The sequence below is a fragment of the Sapajus apella genome, unplaced genomic scaffold (assembly GCF_009761245.1).
Source record: "Sapajus apella isolate SASKATOON/1434 unplaced genomic scaffold, GSC_monkey_1.0 scaffold32, whole genome shotgun sequence".
NCBI classification, from domain to species: domain Eukaryota; kingdom Metazoa; phylum Chordata; class Mammalia; order Primates; family Cebidae; genus Sapajus; species Sapajus apella.
In genome coordinates this window covers 13104069-13124018 of record NW_022436972.1, presented here as the reverse complement: position 1 = coordinate 13124018, position 19950 = coordinate 13104069, and the positions used below count along the sequence as shown (strand labels likewise).

Sequence of the window (19950 nt, the reverse complement as noted above, 5' to 3'; positions counted from 1 at the left end):
TTTAATTACAGCTTGTTTTTAAGCTTAATTAGTATGAATCTAAAGTAGCTGTGATGGTTAATTTTAAGGGTTAACTTGACTGGATAAGGGATACCTAGTTAGTTGATAAAGCATAATTTCTGGGTCTGTCTGTGAGGGTGTTTCCATAGGAGACTGTATGTAAGTTAGGAGACTGAGTGAAGAAGATTCACCATCAATGGGGCAGTCTCCATCCAATCAGCTGAAGGCCTGAATGGAACAAAAAGGCAGAGGAACAGCAAATTTGCTCTTTTTCTCTCTTGCAGCTAAGGTACTCTTTCTTTTCCTTCCCTTGGACATAGGAATTCCAGGTTCTCCAGCCTTTGGACTCTGGGACTTGCACCAATAGTCTCTTGTAACTGGGTTATCAGGCTTTGGCCTCAGACTGAGAGTTACACCATCAGCTTCCCTTGTTCTGAGGCTTTTGGACCTGGACTGAGCCATGCTACCAGCTTCCCTGTTTCTCCAGCTGGCAGACAGCCTATTGTGTGTGTGTCTCTTTCTCTTGGTTCTGTCTCCCTGAAGAACCCTGACTAATATAGTAGCCTTTCCTGTAGGACTAGATTAACCCTGCTTTTAATGTTTGGACTTTCTGAGGTTTCTAAAGCATTCAGTTCACAGCTGTCCAGTAGTTCTTTTCCTGGTAATTTTTTTTTTTAAATTTCACCCCAAACTTGCTTTATTTTGGTTTATATGGATATTCCTGATAGTACAGGTGAATAAAGGAAGGTAGTTAAAAAAAAATTTATTCAATTTCTCTAAAAAAATTGCTCCATTATAGATACATGCTTTGTTTGTAGTGTATTATTTCTATAATAGAGAAAAAATCTTGAATGAAAGAGTTATCAAATTTTATTCACTTTCCCATATGCTCACTTTAGGAAGCATCTACATTCTCTTTATTTCTTGTTATTATGGAAGTAACTGTGTACAATAAGCAAAGATTTATTGAGAACATTTTATATATGTGCAATTGTGGTTTCTATAGTCCAAAGAATTTTTGTACTGCTAGAAGGTGAATATCAGAGATTTTACATTGAAAATATAGCTTCGAATTCATTCCAAAGGGAAGAATTCTTTAAAACCATTTTCTTTTCTGATTATTTTCCCTATTTTCAATACCACCTTGTTTCCTAGCTACTTAAATGTATTCAATAGCTTATGCCAAGGCTGGGGTGCTCACTCAAAATCTCCCTGAAAGTCAACCAAACTAAGACAAGACAAGAAAAAGGGAGACATGAGTTACAGGTGTCCCAAAGGTATTGCAACTGTGAAGATAAACGAAGTTCAGGAGAAGAGAATACGAAAAAACAAAAACAGATAGTATACATGCAATTTAAAAACCTGCTTTAGGGCAGGAGCGGTGGCTCATGCCTGTAAACCCAGCACTTTTGTAGGCTGAGGTAGGTGGATCATTTGAGGTCAGGAGCTCAAGACCAGCCTGGCCAACACGGTGAGACCCTGTCTCTACTAAAACTACAAAAATTATCCAGGCATGGTGGCACAAGCCTGCAGTCCCAGTTACTCGGGAAGCTGAGTCAAGAGAATCACTTGAACTGGGAGATGGAGGCTGCAGTGAGCTAAGATGGCACCACTGCACTCCAGCCTGGGTGACGGAACCAAACTCCATCTCAAAAAAGTAAAACAATAAAAATATGCTTTAATGTTAAATTTTTTTTTTTAGATCAAGTCTCTGTCACCCAGGCTAGAGTGCAGTGGCATGATCTCGACTCACTGCAACCTCTGCCTGCCGGTTCAAGTGATTCTCCTGCCTCATCCACCTGAGTAGCTGGGGCTACAGGTGTATGCCACCATGCCTGACTAAATTTTGTATTTTTAGTAAAAATAGGGTTTCACCATATTGCCCAGGCTGGTCTCGAACTCCTGACCTGATGATCTGTCCACCTCAGCCTCCCAAAGTGCTGGAATTACAGGCATGAGCCACCGCACCGGGCCTGATGTTAAATCTTAAATGTGTAAAATGCCCTATATTTTCAAAGCAATCCTGATTTTGAAAATAAGTAGCTAAATTTATACCATAATTTCCATTCTTCTAAACAAATATTGAAAATTATGTAACAGATGACATTGTAGAATATTTTGCAAATAACATTTTAAAATATTTCTGAATGAAAACAGAGGTAGTTAAATAGGTACTAAGCATTTTCAAATTCTTGTTTGTACTATTAATACTTATATAGATAATGTACATCTCAATTTTAAATGTCATTATAATTAGTAAGGATTTATAACAGGATGTTAGGCACATACCATAATATTATTAAAAAAAAAAAACTAAATTAAAAATTCACATTAAAAAAATGTACCAAAATTTGTTCATTTGTCTTAATAAAAACAAAGTTTACATTGTTACTGTTAGGCAATAGGGTAATAAAAGTAAATGGGAAACTAAAATACTCTCTTCAATAACAGAAGACAAACATTTAACTTCAAAAATAATTTAAGCTTTAGAAAATCTGAGAAGTTTTACAAAGAACTCGAATAGACCCATATACACTACTCAACCCCACCACTGGTTCAACAGTTTTTTTAAACTGTTACCAAGACTAAGAAAGAAAAATAATGTTTTAGAAGAGTCTAAGAATGTATAATTTTGAAATTTTGTGGAATGTTGCCAAATTGCCCTTTGAAAAGATTGTACTAACTTATATTCTCACTAAAAAAGTGTGAAAATGCCCATTTTCTCAGACCTGTTCCATTAGTATGTAATAAATGTTTTATTGCCAGCAGTCTGATAGATAAAATTTCTCATTGTTGTTTCAGTTTGCATTTTTTTGATAATTACTATTTCCTCATATATTTACTTGCCATTTGCATTACTTCTGTGAATTGTCCAAACATTCAGTGCCTGTTTTTCTATAATTTGTATTAATTTACAGGATCTTACTACACATTAAGGATAATATATTAAGAATAATGTATCTGTAACATATTTTGCAAATATTTTTCCATATTATTGTTTATATTTTAACTTAGTTTATATTATCTTTTTCTGTAAAAACCTTAAACTGTTATAGAGCCAAATCTGTCTGTTTCCTTTATAGCAACAGTTCCCAGTGTTTTTGGCAGCAGTGACTGGTTTCATGGAAGACAATTCTTCTGTGGACCAGGGTGGGGGGATGATTTTGGGATGAAACTGTTCTTTCTCATAAGGAGCGCACAACCTAGATCATTCCAGGCACAATTCATAGTAGGGTTCATGCTCCTAACATGCCACAGACTGGGGTTCCTGGCCTGGAGGTTGGGGACCCCTGCTTCACAGCATCTGGGCTACATGTCATCCTTTAAAGTATATTAAAATTTCTCTTCAATCATTGTATTATGAAGAGAATAACAGTACATTTCACAGTTGTAGTGACACTGCTAACAACATTCAAATATTAAGTACTGAGATATGGTTAAGTTAAAAAGAATTACAGTATTCAGTTAAAAATTTATCAATTTAAGAAGCACATACAACCTGAGTCATAGCATAACAGTTTCTTTGGTAATCTCTTAAGTCTTTAAAATTCTAGTTATGTAAACAGTATAATATCTTTTAGGATAATACAATATAAAAGTCACAAAAAACATTAAGTTTATGTACTCTTGTCACTCACCTAAAATGGGACTTTCCTAATTCTGTGTCTGAGAAAAAAAAAAATGGCCCACTGATTTCCAGCCAATTCTAATTGATATCAAATTCTGCATGGTGAGTTAAAAAGCTGCTTCCTTGCTCTATTTTTTTGCTGTGGTTCTATGCTCCAGAACAGAAAATAAATATATATCACCTCTATACCATTACATCCTTTTAGATATGTGAAATATTCTCTTCAACAGTTCTTTCCTTACTGTACATTTTCATATAAATATTTGTTCACGTTTAACTGACCTATTATGCTATAAGCTCCATGAAAACAGTCCAAATGTCTTTTAAACCTTAGCTCCTACTGCCTGTTATGTAGAAAACACTTACTGAACTGCTGTTTGAATAGAAAGAAAAAGAAATGTGTAGATAATGTTGCCTAATTTCTTACCTGTAGACAATTTTGCCAATATTTTTCTTAAAATCAAGAAAGTCAGATTATATAATCTCAATCTCTGTTTCTTCTAATTATTATATTCTAATATTTACCTGTATGATTCTGTGTTCTGAATACATTCCTGATAAATGATTATCAAGTAATTTTATATCTACAGAAAACCACCTTAGGTTCAAAATAGTCTATAAAACAGTTCATCTGCATTGCACAATGAATACATTATTGATTTTCCATAACATATTCAACATTATTCTGACATGTTTGTTAACATAAGGGAATTTGGTATTGCAGCTATACAGCTTCAATTATATTCAAAGTAATTTAAAAAATCATATACTAATTAGAGATTTTGGAGTGACATATACACATGAAATAAATACAGATATGTTCAGATCACATCCTTTGGCATCCTGAGGCAGAAGAAAGGTTGAGAACTATAGATTTCAACGGTAAATTATCTATTCTTAAAAATAAATTTTTTCCAAAAAATGTGCTTGATATTTAAAAATATGTGAATCTTTACCAACTACTTGGGACCAAAAATACTTACTTCACTGTGGCACTTAGAAGAAAGTTCAGCTGTGGCATTAATAGGTTGTCTGGGGCTGACAGATAACGATCAAACTGAACCTAAATGAAACAGAGAAATACAAAATATAAAGTACATATATTTGCTAACAAACATCTCAAATATAAACATCTCTTTTAAGAGTGAAATATATGAGGCCAGGTGTGGTGGCTCATGCCTGTAATCCTAGCACTTTGGGAGGCCGAAGCGGGCGGATCACGAAGTCAAGAGATCGAGACCATCCTGGCCAACACGGTGAAACCCCATCGCTACCAAAAATACAAAAATATTAGCTAGGCATGGTGGCACGTGCCTGGGTCCCAGCTACTCGGGAGGCTGAGACAGAAGAATCGCTTGAACCCAGGAGGCAGAGGTTGCAGTGAGCCGAGATTGCACCACTGCATTCCAGCCTGGGAACAGAGCAAGACTCCGTCTCAAAAAAAAAAAAAAAAAGAATTAAATATATGAGAAAAATCCCACGCTCCAAATAGCTAGATTGTTGTGTTCAAATTGTGTATTATTTCCTAAACATTTTAACTAAAACTCCCTAAAACTATCAAATTTGTAATTAGTCAATATTAGCAATATTTACTTTTAAAGTCCTGAATCCAAATCATTCATTTTAGTCTTCTTCACTGAGCTTTTAAGTAATAATATTAACAAAAAGTAAAGTCATCAGGTTTCAAGTCTACTTTGTTTCTTGATTTTACTATATTTGTTCATTTGTTCATTAATCCATTCATTAGTTCAACTAATACCTACCATTGAAACGGTACTATATTAAGTAATGGAAGTACAGTCCTTAGCTTCATAAAGCTTATGGCAGAGAGGTATTAAACTGATAATAACATAAATAAATATATAATTACAAACTTTGTTAAATGCTATTAAGGAACAAAACAAGGTATTATAAAGCATAAATCAAGGACCTAGTCTGTGGATTTGGCAAAAGCATCTCTCAGGAAAGGGCATTTGAAGTGAGACCTTAAAGATGAATATAAATTAAGTAAGTGGATGGATGGATGGGGAGGTATAGGGAGAGGAGACAGCATGAAGGCTTGAGGTGGATAGGAAAACAGCTAGAAAAGTAGAGATCATGTAGGACTGGTATGCTTATTTAAGGATTTTAATTATTTTAAAAGCATTAGTAAACCGCTGAAGTTAAGTAAGGAGAAATCTGATTTAAGTTTTATGAAGTTAAATCTGTCCATAGGAAGAAGAATAGAATGGAAGATTGCAATAACAGATGCAAGGACACCAATTAGGTACATACTACAGCATTTTTAGACTATGGGGCAATCAAGGTGAAAGAAGTAAAATATTTGAGGACCATCAGGACTTGGTTATTAACAGAATGAAGGGGTTGACTCCCAGATTTTGGATCTGTAGAAATTAATTCGCCATATTATCATGACACATAACTGTACTCTTCATCCATTTATTTAATTGTGTAGCAGCTGCATCCCTTACTAGATCATACCTGTTTTCATCCCAATTCTTAGTATGATGCTTAAAAAAACAGCAGAAACTTGGCTAATAACTATTTGAATGATAAACGGACATAAGGGTCTTACAATTTTCTGAGTTAAGAGTGCGTGGAAGAGGACTTAGGTTGGGGTAGAATGGGCAGGGTCAGTTTTGGACATGCTGAACTGAAGCGCCTTAGAAACCCCTAAATGGAGACAACAAATGGTTGTATATAACAACGTATTAAATACAAAATTCAAGTAAGATTTCTTTCTTTAGAGACATCACATATTCACCTTAATTGTTTTGAAAATTAACACCAGAAACATTAAGAATTTTTAATGGCACTTAAAAATATTTTATGAGTTGTATTACAGAGTGGATATGTTTCAAGAGAGAAGGAGAAACCACGGAAGGAAACACACATTTGATATTAACTACTGTTACAGACTTAAGTGTGAACACAGATCTTCACTTTTTGGGGGGTAAATATCTTGAAGTGGGATTTTACTGGATAGTATGGTGACTGTATATATAACTTCCTAAAAAAACATATCTCTTAATCTAAAATTTGTTTTCATCTATTTTTAAACTTTTTAACATTGAATTTTCTTTGCATTTCTAATTTTTGCTATTATATTTTGTTTTATACATAGAAGTTATAACTGTTAATTCTACAGTGTCTTTTAACATAACATAATGTTTCTTGTTTGTCACATTTAGTCTTTTTAAATTCTACTTTAATAATTATATAGATAGCTCTACCTTCGTCTTTGCATTTTTAGGTATCTTATGGGCCTATCCTTTTATTTTCAGTTAACTTGAGCTCTGGAAGATAATACATAGGAAAGCCCTGGCATCAAAAAACCATCCTAGAGAACGATCTAGAAAGTCAAGCCATTATGGTAGTGAGTATATGCGAGTATTTTACTTAGGATCAGTAGGTTAGTACAGTAGTTAAGCCCATAAGCTCTAGAGGCCAACTTCCTGGATTCAAGGGAGTTGTCATGAGGATTAAAGACTTAATACATGAAAAGCACTTGCTATGCTCAGTAAACGTTAATGGCTGTTGTTCCTTGTTATTATTATTATTACTATTACTAGTAGTACTATCATAAAGCTTCCAAAAGGGATCATTCCTATGAAGGACAGAGCTATATGACTTAAATATCATACAATGAATGGTTATGCCTATAAGAAAAGTATATATTTAAGACACAGGAACACACTATGAGAAGTAGCGATCATGCAAAAAGACCTTCTTTACAAGGTCTTCCCTTGAAAAGAAGGTAATAAAGTGGAAATTCAGTGTAGCTCACACTAACGAGTAACAAACTGTTTTAAGAGTAGAATCTAATTTCGATTTTGATATCAGGAAATAGTCAAGAACTTTAAACCAAGGATTATAGTAGTAACAACTTTATAATGATATACAGCCTAATTTCTTCATATCTGTCATTTCTGTTTCTCCATTAAATTAGGAATAAAACTCTAAAAATAAAGAGTAAACAGTAATCCTAAACAGTAATGAAGAGACTATCTAGGCCTAATGGAACACTACTATGAATTTAAGACTTGGCCAGAACTCTCAATTAAAGGAACACAGGCTCAGTCATTATTATTGGACCCAATGTTAAAAAGCATATCAAGAGATAAAAAGTATCACCCAGAGCAAAATTATCACACAGGAAAAAATGAAGAATATTGATCCATAAGAAAATCTAAAGTAAAATGTTTTATTATATACTTACCATCGCTGCCTTCAGTGTCACAGAATCTAGGTTGGGCATATTAGCTAAAGAGCCCTATTTTTTTTTTTAAAAAAAAGCAGAATCAAAATGTAAAAAAGGAGACAAACATTTCATTTCATTTCATTTAGTGAATATAGTCCATTATGCACTGCCCACATTTGGAAAATCATTTACCTTATTTGCAAATAACTGTAATTTCTTTGACCTCAATAAGATCAGGGACTATGATTTGTTGGAGGGAGCAAGAGGCACTCAAGTTTGTTAACAATGGAAATATCATACTTCAAGTTTACTCATACCCAAGAAAAAGAAGGCAATGAAGCACTGGAAGATGCCAGTGACACATGGAGGTTTGAACAATTTCACTTTGATACTTTTAGAAAGTAGAGAAAGGCAGCAAAATTGGTTCCTACTGGTAGAAATTTGCTTATCACTTTAGCAAGAAAAAATTGAAAAGTTGTGTTTTAAGAGCTTCATTTCAGAGTTCCTGGGTCCTAATACAGTCTTTATGTTAATGCCATTGGAAAGAGTTCTTTGCTTTCTAAAGAAAGATGGCTTACACGATTTTCTAGGGTTCCCATCACTTCTTTTTTTCTATTAGGGTTCTATAATTTAACAAAATCATATACTGGCCCAAGAAGTGACTATCTTCTCAAAGTAATGGGCAACTATTTGCTAAATTAAGAAGAAGATGACTACTATTTATACAGTAATCTATGCATTCAATTAACTAATAGTGACACAGGAATCTAAAAAATTTGCCAGTATGAATATCCTTTAGACATTCTATAATACTAATTTTTGTATATTTTCATTACTTTTAACAAAAACTATATGTAATAAAAAATTGTTAATACTTTGGGGCACTCTACCATATTTCAGGAAGTCATCTAAGAATGATACATGTTTATATCTTTTAATCTTAAGAACAACCCTATCACACAGACACTATTATTACCCCCAATCCACAGGTAAGGAAACAGATACAGAAAAGTAAGTTACTTTCCGAGGAAAACATAGCTAATATGTGGAAGAGCCAGGAATCCAGAGTGAAGCTCTAGAAGCCATACTCTAAATTGGCATGTTCTTAGAATTAGGAAGGAACATCTATGCACTTACTTGCTCTGGTTTGTGTTGCTGTACAGTGTTATAGATGTTACTCAAGCCTACCCTAGTTAAAACGTAAGAGGCTTGCTCATTTATAAGTGTGTCCAAATGCGCTTCGATCTAAAATAAAACACAGAAAGAAAACATTTTAGAAGAATGACACTGATGAGAGTAGAAGTAGACTACCCCAGAGTCTTAGCTCTTCATCATGGAGTCTTTCCTTGTATTGGCACAGATTATGAGGCACAGGGATGGCCTCTGTAACAAAGCTTTTTCTTCCCCCAGACAGTAAGTCTTTCCATGAAAGGGGGAAAAAGTCTTACTTTAAAAATTATAAGCAAGGAGGATTCTAAGACTATCCTCCAGCCACAGAATTTGGGTTGCTTCTCAGCTCTTTTAAGAGCTGATAATAAACAAAACACAAACAAAAAACACTAATAAGCAACAACAATATGAAATAAAATATTTAGGAAGAATTCTGAGAAGATGGGGGCCTGATGCTCCTGATCTCCTGTCCTCCTCATGCTCCCAACTTGCTAGGCTGACTTAAATCAAACATACCATCTGGAGAAACCTAGAGGAAATCTCACTACAGCTCAGGTAGTAAATTCTCCTGAGGATATGGCAGATCTATGAATAGCAGGGAAGAGCTGAGGGCCCAGTAAAAACTTGGCCAAAGATTTCAGGTTCAGGAACTGCCTACGAAGATGCGGCTAACAGATGTGAGTAGTATGGGCTCCCCCCAAGCTTTGTGCCATTTTGGGGCATTCCAACTAATGCTAATGGAGGTAAAAACCACAGAAGAGGACCACCTTGATGGGTTGAAACATTCCCTGGTGAGAAAAACCTTGTTATTCCTTTTTTTTTTTTTTTTTGGGCCAGTACAATCTTGAGTCTGGAGGTCTTCCTTCTATTCCTCACCACAATGCTCCCCCAGGTTTTACCAGTTTGCTTGCTAATGACACAGTACACTGTCACCTATGGTATCTGTTACCATCTGAATGACTGCCATTTTCCAAGGAACTCCAATAGCTCTGTTCTTTCCACTAAAAAACTTAGAACTGACTTAAAAGAGGTAAGTAAGCTAAAAGAAAGCCCTTGTGAATAATCAGAACAAGTATGGTTTCTTTCCTGGGGCAACACTACAGAAAGACATAAAGCACTTTCATGTTTTGTTTTTTTTTTTTTTTTTTAATAAATGTCTAAGGAAGTACAATTAGAGTCCTTATTTGCTGGACTTAATACAAACCAAAGAAAAACAAGATGTACAAAGGTAAACACTTAATGAGAGTGAAAAAAAAGTTACTGCTAAAAATCAAATTAGTGGTCTGAAGAAAACATGGAAGGAAGGCAAGTAATATAGGGCAAATAAATGTTGAAGAAATAGATTAAAGTAATGAGATTTAAAAAGAAATCAGAGGACAAATCCATGAGATAAAACCAACCAAGGACAGGGGCTTCAAAACGTAAAAAGTAACATAGAAAAGTGATGATTAACGAAATATTGTAACTCTTTACTAAGCAAAAGAAAGGTTTGAATCTTTACATTGAATTGATTCTCCAAAGTCCAAGATGGAAATAATTTTGAAAAAGAGACATACTAAAAATATCCTGGAAAAACATATGAACTCAAAGGAAAATCCCTGTTTATTTCCAGATGAATGGACTAGATAACTAAAAACAAAAGAGAATCAGACTACTCTGGACTTCTTGCTTGAAACACTGGAATAAGCTATATAACAGTGGGAAAAAAATAATAGGTTATTGGTAGTAAAGGTCCTAAAATCAAGAATCCTTTACCCAACAAGTTTAATTGTTACTTTGGAGGAACGAGATAAGCCACACCTTCCCATATCCACACCCTTGTATTGTCCTCTATCACACTGAATCCAGGCTGTTCTATGTGACCAGTCTTGGCTGACGGCACATTAACAAACATCATGCACGTTTAGGCCAATAAGCACTTCCACACTGGGATTTGTCTGCTTGGAATATCCACTCAAGGGGTCTGCCAGTGGGGTCTAAAAGGGCACTGAGAAAATTGCTAGTGGAGTCTGGAGAAAGGAAAACCTGAATTATCTGCTGATAGAACAATTACTGAAAATGCTGCCAGGACTAATAAAGATCTGGCTCAAGAGATTTCTGGAGAATGTTGAAATACATGTGAAAAGTCAAGTTGACACATCCAATGGGGGCAAAAGTAAGCAAGGACAGAGAGAACTTGAACTAATAAGCTCAATTTAGCACACAGACTAAGAATTTTTATCATGCATAAAATAGCTATGGAACACATAAGAAAAACAGGTAATTGGTGATAAAACAAATTGATAAACACCTGACATATCTGAACATCCTAAGATTTAGATAAATGGCAGAGATTTGAGCTGGAATTAGTGACAAACACAGAAAAATGTGACATTTCTTAAATAAAAATGCTATTAGTTCCACAGAAAATGAAAAAGTTATCCAAGAAAGGTAAATTAACCATTCTGCATTACATGGTTCAGTCACCAATAGTATTTACATAGTAATAATAATTTAACACAATATGGATCTAACCAAAATAATATAGCTGCATTGGAAAGATGGGAAAGCTCTATGTATGGTCATATTCTTATCTGGGAGGTTGGTGGGTGGCAGTAGGTAACAAAATATTTTAAAACTTAATAGATAACTAAATTTAAAGTAAAAAATTTAAAATTTAAAAATTTAGTAAATAATTAAATTTTCATTGTTCATTTCATAACGTATTAGATTATATCTAATGTAACACATTAAATATAAAACTAAAAAAAAATCTGTAAGTAGCAATCCACACAAGTGTTCAGAATTACAAATATAAATACCAAAAGAAGCAACTATAAAAACTGAAAGAAACTGTGTTTTTGAGTGAGAAATGAGAGAGAGATGTTGGGGGTGGAGAGGATGGTACACTGGTGGCTTTTCATAAGAAGTTTTGTAGAATTATTTGACTTTAAACCACAAATCTGGTATTTTTATTTTAAAAGAAAAAACTAGGCCAGGTATGGTGGCTCACACTTGTAATCCCAGCACTTTGGGAGGCCAAGGCAGGCAGATCACAAGGTCAAGAGATCAAGACCATCCTGGCCAACATGGTGAAATCTGTCTCTACTAAAAATACAAAAATTAGCTGGGCATGGTGGTGCATGCCTGTAGTCCCAGCTACTCGGGAGGCTGACACAGGAGAATCACTTGAACCAGGGAGGTGGAGGCTGCAGTGAGCCGAGATTGTGCCACTACATTCCAGCTTGGTGACAGAGTGAGACTATGTCTCAAAAAAAGAAAAAAAAAAAAGAAAGAAGAAAAAACTAGAAATTAGAAAATTTCATAAATTTAGAAATATAAAAACTCATTCTTATACCCACTGACAAATTGTTGATATATGTGTGATAGCACAGAACATTGAGTTGTTTTTTAATAAACAGTATATTTACTTATAATCACTGCTTAAAATTGGAATCCAACTATCCACTAAATTTTACTAATGGCTTTGTTTTAGTCATCATACACACTCTTAAGTGATAATGATTTGCTTTATAGGACTTGAGTGGTATAGCAATTTGTAATGTTTTGCCTAACACTGGTTTTCACATAGATAAAAATATATCTGTCCTCTGTAACACATTCTGCATTAACTATGCAGCTTGAAAAATATAACATATTATTCACAGATCAGAAACTAAAATCTGCATATAGAATAACTGTTGAAATTAATCAGAAAATCTTCAATCTACCATCACATACTATGGTATGAATCAAGTATTTTAAACATTATATATTCTGGTTCCCCTAAAGCTGAAAACTTAAATACTGAATGTGTGTGTGTGTGTGTGTGTGTGTGTGTGTGTGTGTGTGTGTGTGTGTGTGTGTGTGTTGTATGTATGTGTGTGTCCTTTCATCAGATCATCAGATGATATCAAAAGATCTATAGGAATTCAGGTCACTAAAATTAGTTAAGCCATTAACTTAAAGCTATCACATAGAGAAAAAGAATCAAAGTAAATAGTCACTGTATAGAAAAATTTACCTGAAATTGTAGCATTTCCAGACGTCTGTCAGTGAATTCAAATAGCGCTAATGTTGTCTTCATCATATATAGTGAATTGACCATGAAAGTGGCCATGTCAGCTGTACCTAAGTTGCTGGCTGATACAGTACACATCTGTAGGAGAGGATCCAAGACACATGATAAAACCTACAAATGAAAAATAAAATTAATTATTTCTCAATCACTGATATGGTCTTCGGTTAATGACACTTTAGAATTAATGCCAAACTAGTTGGAAGGAAGTCAATTTATAGAATCTTATAGGAAAACATTAAACATAGTTTAAAAAATAGTTGATCACTGAATCAATACTTTTTAAATTATGAGGACTGGTTTAATATTTGAAGGAAAAACAACAATAAGAAAGGTTCCGTCAAAGTATATGAATTACAAAATTCCAGAATTGAAACAGAATGTACAATAGAAGAGTGAAAAACTATCATTAAAAATGAATTGACAACATACCTGCACAAAATCAGCTTGACGAGCATCTAATGGTACAACCGAAGAATCATGAGATGCCAAAACTTCACGCAGCAACATGAGTGTCTGATTTAGTGCAGAACTTGGTCCAAGATCAGGTGGTGGGAGTTCAACCTAAAAGAAGAGATGATTTATCTACTCCTTATATTTTTCCACTAAATTTTAATGTGTAAATGTAAGTTAACAGTTAAAAAAATGTAAAATTACAAAGTATAGGTTCACACATTAGATAGAAATCTATAACTTATTAATAGCTTACTTAGAGCTACACAGACAGCACAAAAAGTGAGAGAAAAGTTCTTTGTTAGATAATCTCAGAATATGTCACCTTGCACTCTAAAATTCAAAAAATAGTTTGAAAACTTAGTGTTTACTTGAATTATAGAATTATATTTTAGTATGTATTTAAAATGGCCTATTTTATTTTTTAGCCCAAATCATAAGAAAAAAGCAGTCCACAGACCAGCACTATCCCAATTATAATGTAATTGAGAAATATCACCTACTGTCAGGCCCAAATCTCAAAGATTTTAGTTACATGTATGTATAGGTTAGGGGTTCAGGAATTGACATTTCAACAAGCACCCGAGGAGTTGCTCAAGAAGGTAACCCATGGGTCACACATTTTGAAAATCACTTCACAGAAACAGTTTAACAATACCATTAATTTCTTGGGCTCTAGAATTAAACGAATTATGTTCAAATCTTGGATCTATCACTTACTAGTTGTGTAACCTTCAGCAAGTTATTTAACTTTTCAGGGATTCAGATGGATTCTGTAAATATTAAATGAGATTGTTGCATGGCTGACTAGTGTGCCTTGCACTTATTAAGTAGAAGGTATGCCAAGTTCACTATCCTTATTTGGTGGCACTAAGATACATAAAAAGAAGTGCTTATGAATTTCTTTAAAAATATTTTCAGAGTACTTACAATGTTAGTAATATTTTGTAAATTTAAAAAAATAGGACTTAGAAGACAATGCAAGAGACTACAGCCTAGTGGTAGGTAGGTAGAAAGGTATAAGAATTTTTCAACATCAGCATTTATTAAAAGACTGTTTCATGTAGAAAGTTAATGCATAAGTTACATAACTAGGAACAGCAAAGTAAACATGCCCATCTCCTTCATTAAAGTAACGAGAACAAAAAGCTAATAAAACATACCCCAAACACACAATATAGCCCATGCTGAGAAAAACACCTCAATAGAAACATTCCCTGAAGAAGCCCAGATGTTAGATTTACTAGACAAGGACTTTAAACAAGCTATTTTAGGTATGTTCAAAGACTGAAGGAAATCATGTCTGAAGAACTAAAGTATGAAAACAATGTCCCACCAAATAGAAGATATCATTGAAGAGACAGGAATAATAAAACATAACCAAGTAGAAATTCTGGAGTCAAAAAGTGCAATAACTGAAATGAAAAATTCACTATAGGGGTCTTACAGTAGATTTTTTTTTTTTTTAAGACAGGGTCTTTCTCTGTCACTTTAGATAAAGTACAGTGGTGCAATCACAGCTCATTGCAGCCTTAACTGCCCATGCTCAAGTGATCATCCTATTTCAGTCTCCCAAGTATTAGTAGCTAGGACTACAGGCTCGTGCCACCATGCCTGGCTAATTTTATTTTTTGTAGAGATGGTGGTCTTGCTATGTTGCCCAGGCTGGACTCAAGCTCATGGGCTCAAGTGATCCTCCTGCCTTAGCCTCTCAAAATGCTGATTACCAGTGTGAACTGCTGTGCCTGGCCTTTCAGCAGAGTTAAGCAAGCAGAATAAATAATCAGTGAACTTAAAGATGGGTGAATTATAGAGTCTGAGAAACAGAAAGAAAAAGAATAAAAGAAAATGGGCCAGGCATAGTGGCTCATGCCTGTAATCCCAACATGGTGGGAGGATCATGAGGTCAGAAGTTCGAGACCAGCCTGACCAACATGGTGAAACCCTGTCTCTACCAAAAATACAAAAATTAGCTGGGCGTGGTGGCATGAGCCTATAATCCCAGCTGCTCAGGAGGCTCAGGCAGGAGAATCACTTGAACCCAGGGGGTGGAGGCTGCAGTGAGCCGAGACTGCACCACTGCACTCCAGCCTGGTCGACAGAGAGAGACTCAGTTTCAAAAAAAAAAAAAAAAAGAGCAGCACATCAAAGGTGAGACATCATCTAACAACATAAGTATAAAGGGGATCCCAGAAGGAAAGAACAAAGAGAAAAATGCAGTGAACAAACAATGGCAGAAAGCTTTCCAATTTTGATTTTAAAAGACATTAATCAACATCCAAGAAGCTAAGTGACCTCCCAGAAGGATAAACTCAAGAGACTTACAGCAACACACATCATAATCAAACTATCAAAAGACAAAGAGATAATCTTCAAAGTAACTAGAAAGAAATAACTCATTATGAACAAGGGATTTCTGACAAGATCAATAGCTGATTTCTCACCAGAAAACATGCAGGCCAGAGGCACTGGATGACATATGCACAGGCTTATATAAGTAGGTTGTCAATCAAGTATTTCAAATTCAGCAAAACTATTCTTCAAGAATAAAGGAGAAATTAAGACACTCCCGAATAAAGGCAAAATTTCTTCACTAGCATATCTACCCTACAAGACATAGACTAAGGAAAATTGGACACTAGAAAGTAACTTGATCCATATGAAGAAATAAAGAGCACTGGTCAAGGCTCCAACAAAGATAACTATAAAAGATAGTTTTAATGTATTTTTTGTTCATAACTCTAATTTAAAAGAAAACTGCATGAGGCAATAACTGTAAGTCTATGTTGATGGGCATACAATGTAATAAGATTTAATTATATTAATAATAGCATAAAGGAAGACGAGAATTGAGCTATTTAGGAGCAAAGTTTTTGTATACTATGAAAACTATGTTGATATTATCTTAATTAGATTGTTATAAATTAATATGCTAATTGTAATTCCCAGGGCACCACTCAGGAAATATAAGTAACCCTATACCCACAAACATATATATTTAAGTGATAAGGGAATTAAATTAGTATATTAGAAAATATCTACTTAATGTAAAAGAAGTAACAGGGACACAGAGGAAAAAGGAAATCATTTAAGACATACAGAAAACAAAGAGCAAAATGCAGACATAAATCCTATTCTACCCCCACTTAAGTGTAAATTGATAAAACCTAACAATCAAAAGGCAGAGACTAGCAGATTAATTTGGAAAACAACATGTACCAACTATATGCCAACTTCAAGAAACACACTTTTAAGACAAAAATAAATTGGATGTAAAAGGATATAAAAAGATATACCTCGCAAACAACTGCAAGAAATCTAGATTAAATTAGCTACACTAATACGCTAATATCAGACAAAACAGACTTTAAGATAAAAATTATTACTAGAAATAAAGCATGTCTGATAATAATAAAAGGGTCAATCCATCAATAAAATAAAATAATTATAAACATAAATGCACCCAACAAAAAAGCCCAAAAAAACATGAAGCCAAAACTTACAAAACTGAAGGAAAATATTTCTTGTGGTAAAGAGATACATGTTTCAAGTTCCCCAATTTCTTCAGTTTTATCTCATTTTCTTTCATTAAATTTAAATAAATGTGAACTTTAAAAAACCCTCCAGAATATGATCTTATCTTCACAAAAGTATTCTTCTATCATTCCTACTTAAAATGCTATCTAGACTGTTGTTAAATTGATGATAATAAAGTTAACTAATATTATTTCTAAGTGGAGGCTTTTTAAACTTTCATCTTTGTGCTCTTCTCCATGGTTTAAATTAAGTATAAGTATATGCATATTAGTTTTACAAAATTAATAGAGTGATCTCTGCTCCTCTAAAAGCAATATGCAGTTAATAACAGTTAATTAAGGGTGAGAGGATGTGGATAAGTGTTATTTTCTTCTTTGTGTTTCCATTTGTTTTTAAAATAAACATATATTTAATAGAAATCAATATACTCATAATTGTAAAAATTTATATGTAAAGGTATTATATATATATGCGTGCATATACATAAGTAATATAAACAGAAGATACTCAAAAAAATTTTCAGTGGAATCTTTAGCTTAGTACAAATCAGAAAGATCTGCTAGCATTCTAATAGGTATAATATAGAAATAACCACAGAAACCAGGGCAAACACGTATGTGTCGGTTACCAATACCTTTCATAAACAGAAAAAAAAAATCTAACAAAAATCCTCCAGGGAAGCTAGATGAGGAGTACAGCTCTAGTAGAACTACAAACCTTGTATAATTAAGAACCTAAATGTTTAATGTTTAATTTTCTCTTCTAAGTTATAAGCTATAGTATATAGTGTGTGTGTGTGTATACATATACATAGAGAGGGAGAGAGTATATAGTGTCTTTTGGAAGCAATAAATCTTAAAAAATTTTTTTTTAAATTTTAATAGCTTTTGGTGTACAAGTAGTTTCTGGTTACATGGATGAACTGTACTGTGATCCAAGATTTTAGTGCACCCGTCATCCAAGTAGTGTATATTGTGCCCAATATGTAATTTTTATCCCTCACTCCTGATCTTCTCCCACTTCTGAGTCTCTATAGTACATCATATCACTCTGTGTGCCTTTGTGTACCTGTAGCTTAGCTCCCACTTATAAGTGAAAACATACAGTTTTTGGTTTCCTATTCCTGAGTTGCTTCACTTAGAATAATGGCCTCCTGCTCCAATCAAGTTGTTGCAATTTTTTTATCCACTCATTGGTTGATGGGCGCTTAGGTTGGTTCCATATCTTTATAACTGTGACTGTGCTGCAATAAAGACATGTGTGCAAGTATCTTTTTGATGTAATGACGTCTATTCCTTTGGGTAGATACCCAGCAGTGGGACTGCTGGATTGAATGGTAGATCTTTTAGTTCTTTAAGAAATCTCCCTACTGTTTTCCATAGAGGTTGTACTAATTTACATTCCTACCAGCAGTACATAAGGATTTCCTTTCACCACATCTACACCAATATCTATTTTGTTTTGTTTTGTTACTTTTTAATAATGGTCAGTCTTACAGGAGTAAGGTGGTATCTCACTGTGGTTTTAATTTGCACTTCCTTGATGATTAGTGATGTTGAGGATTTTTTCATATGTTTGCTAGCCATCTGTATAGCTTCTTTTGAGAAATAGCCATTCATGTCATTTGCTCACTTATTGATGAGATTATTTGTTTTTTTCTTTTTGGTTTATCTGGTTCCATGTATTCTGAATATTAGTCCTTTTTGAGATGCATAGTTTGCCAATATTTTCTCTGTGGGTTGTGTGATTCCTCTGATGATTATTTCTTTGGCTGTAGAGAAGTTTTTTAGTTTAATTAGGTCCCATTTACTTATTTTTATTTATTTATCTTTGTTGCACTTGGAAGCGATAAATCTTAAAAAAAAAAAAAAAACTTTCAAAAATCCACACAAGAGATTTTTAATTGCCAAACAAAACAGAAGATCAATGATGTAAAACTTACACACTGATGGGAGTAAGTTGAAAGGAAATTTTTTTCTCCCTTGAAATAAGTTATTTAAGGAGCTTAAATTTAATGCTAAAGTCACACCTTGCCATAATTAGAGTTGATGGTAAATTATTGCAAGTGAGTGCTACCTGAACTCAAGTCATTCAACAAACTACCATTCTATGAGGTGCTTTTAAACATATCCATTAGATCAACAACAGGTAAGAACCATACTTCTAAAGCAAAGTGAAAATTATGGCAGTTTATCAGATAAACAAACTTTGTGACTGAAATCCTATAGCAGAATAACAGAAAGAAAATGTAAAGAGGAAAAATAGCTCAATAATATCTTTCTGTCACTTTAGTTTCATTTCATAAAATTAATTTCTAATGGTTAAACTTTGTATGAGACAAGTTTATATTTCTTCTGAAGTCCCTCCACTGCATTCTTGCACTGACTTTATACAAATCATAATCTTCCCTTAGGAAGAGACCCTCTTTACTATGTGTTTCACATCTCCACATAAGGTTGTGGAGGCCAAACACTAGAATTAAGTGGGCTCTGTTATATAGAGAACCTAAAACAAGTAGTAGCAACCATTAGAAAATAAACAAAATGCACTTTATGAACTTCATGTAAAACAATAATCACAATACAGAAGATCCTATAAGCTTTAAGCTGTGTAGAAAATCCAAGTTTATTCACACTCCGCTTCCTTGGAACCAGTCAGCATCAGTAAGTGACTGGCAGATGCATTCTCAGAGTGATGTGACTGGGAGAAAGAGGTGTTAATATTATCACTGCTACTTATGCCAGGACTTGAGCTATTCATAGAAATCTTACACACTGATGGAAAAAAAGTTGAAGAAAATATGAACTTTTGCCTTACAAATAAAGATTTCCTTCTTTCTTATTCTGTACGTTTGACTTTCCCCTCTACTTTTGTCATGATCTTCAACTCTCAGAAATGTTAACT

At 34.0% G+C, this 19950-nt stretch overlaps 1 protein-coding gene across 2 annotated transcripts in view; it reads right to left on the bottom strand.

Annotated features, from left to right (window-relative positions):
- The window catches only part of COG6 (component of oligomeric golgi complex 6), a 103420-nt gene that overhangs the window by 26007 nt on the left and 57463 nt on the right, over positions 1-19950 (bottom strand). For both annotated transcript variants that reach the window (XM_032294534.1, XM_032294535.1), the window contains exons 14-18: positions 13489-13620; positions 13003-13170; positions 8967-9074; positions 7848-7901; positions 4612-4691 (exon numbers count right to left, since the gene is read on the bottom strand). In XM_032294534.1, the coding sequence (XP_032150425.1) occupies positions 4612-4691; positions 7848-7901; positions 8967-9074; positions 13003-13170; positions 13489-13620 (542 nt within the window). The remainder of the gene's footprint in view (positions 1-4611; positions 4692-7847; positions 7902-8966; positions 9075-13002; positions 13171-13488; positions 13621-19950) is intronic.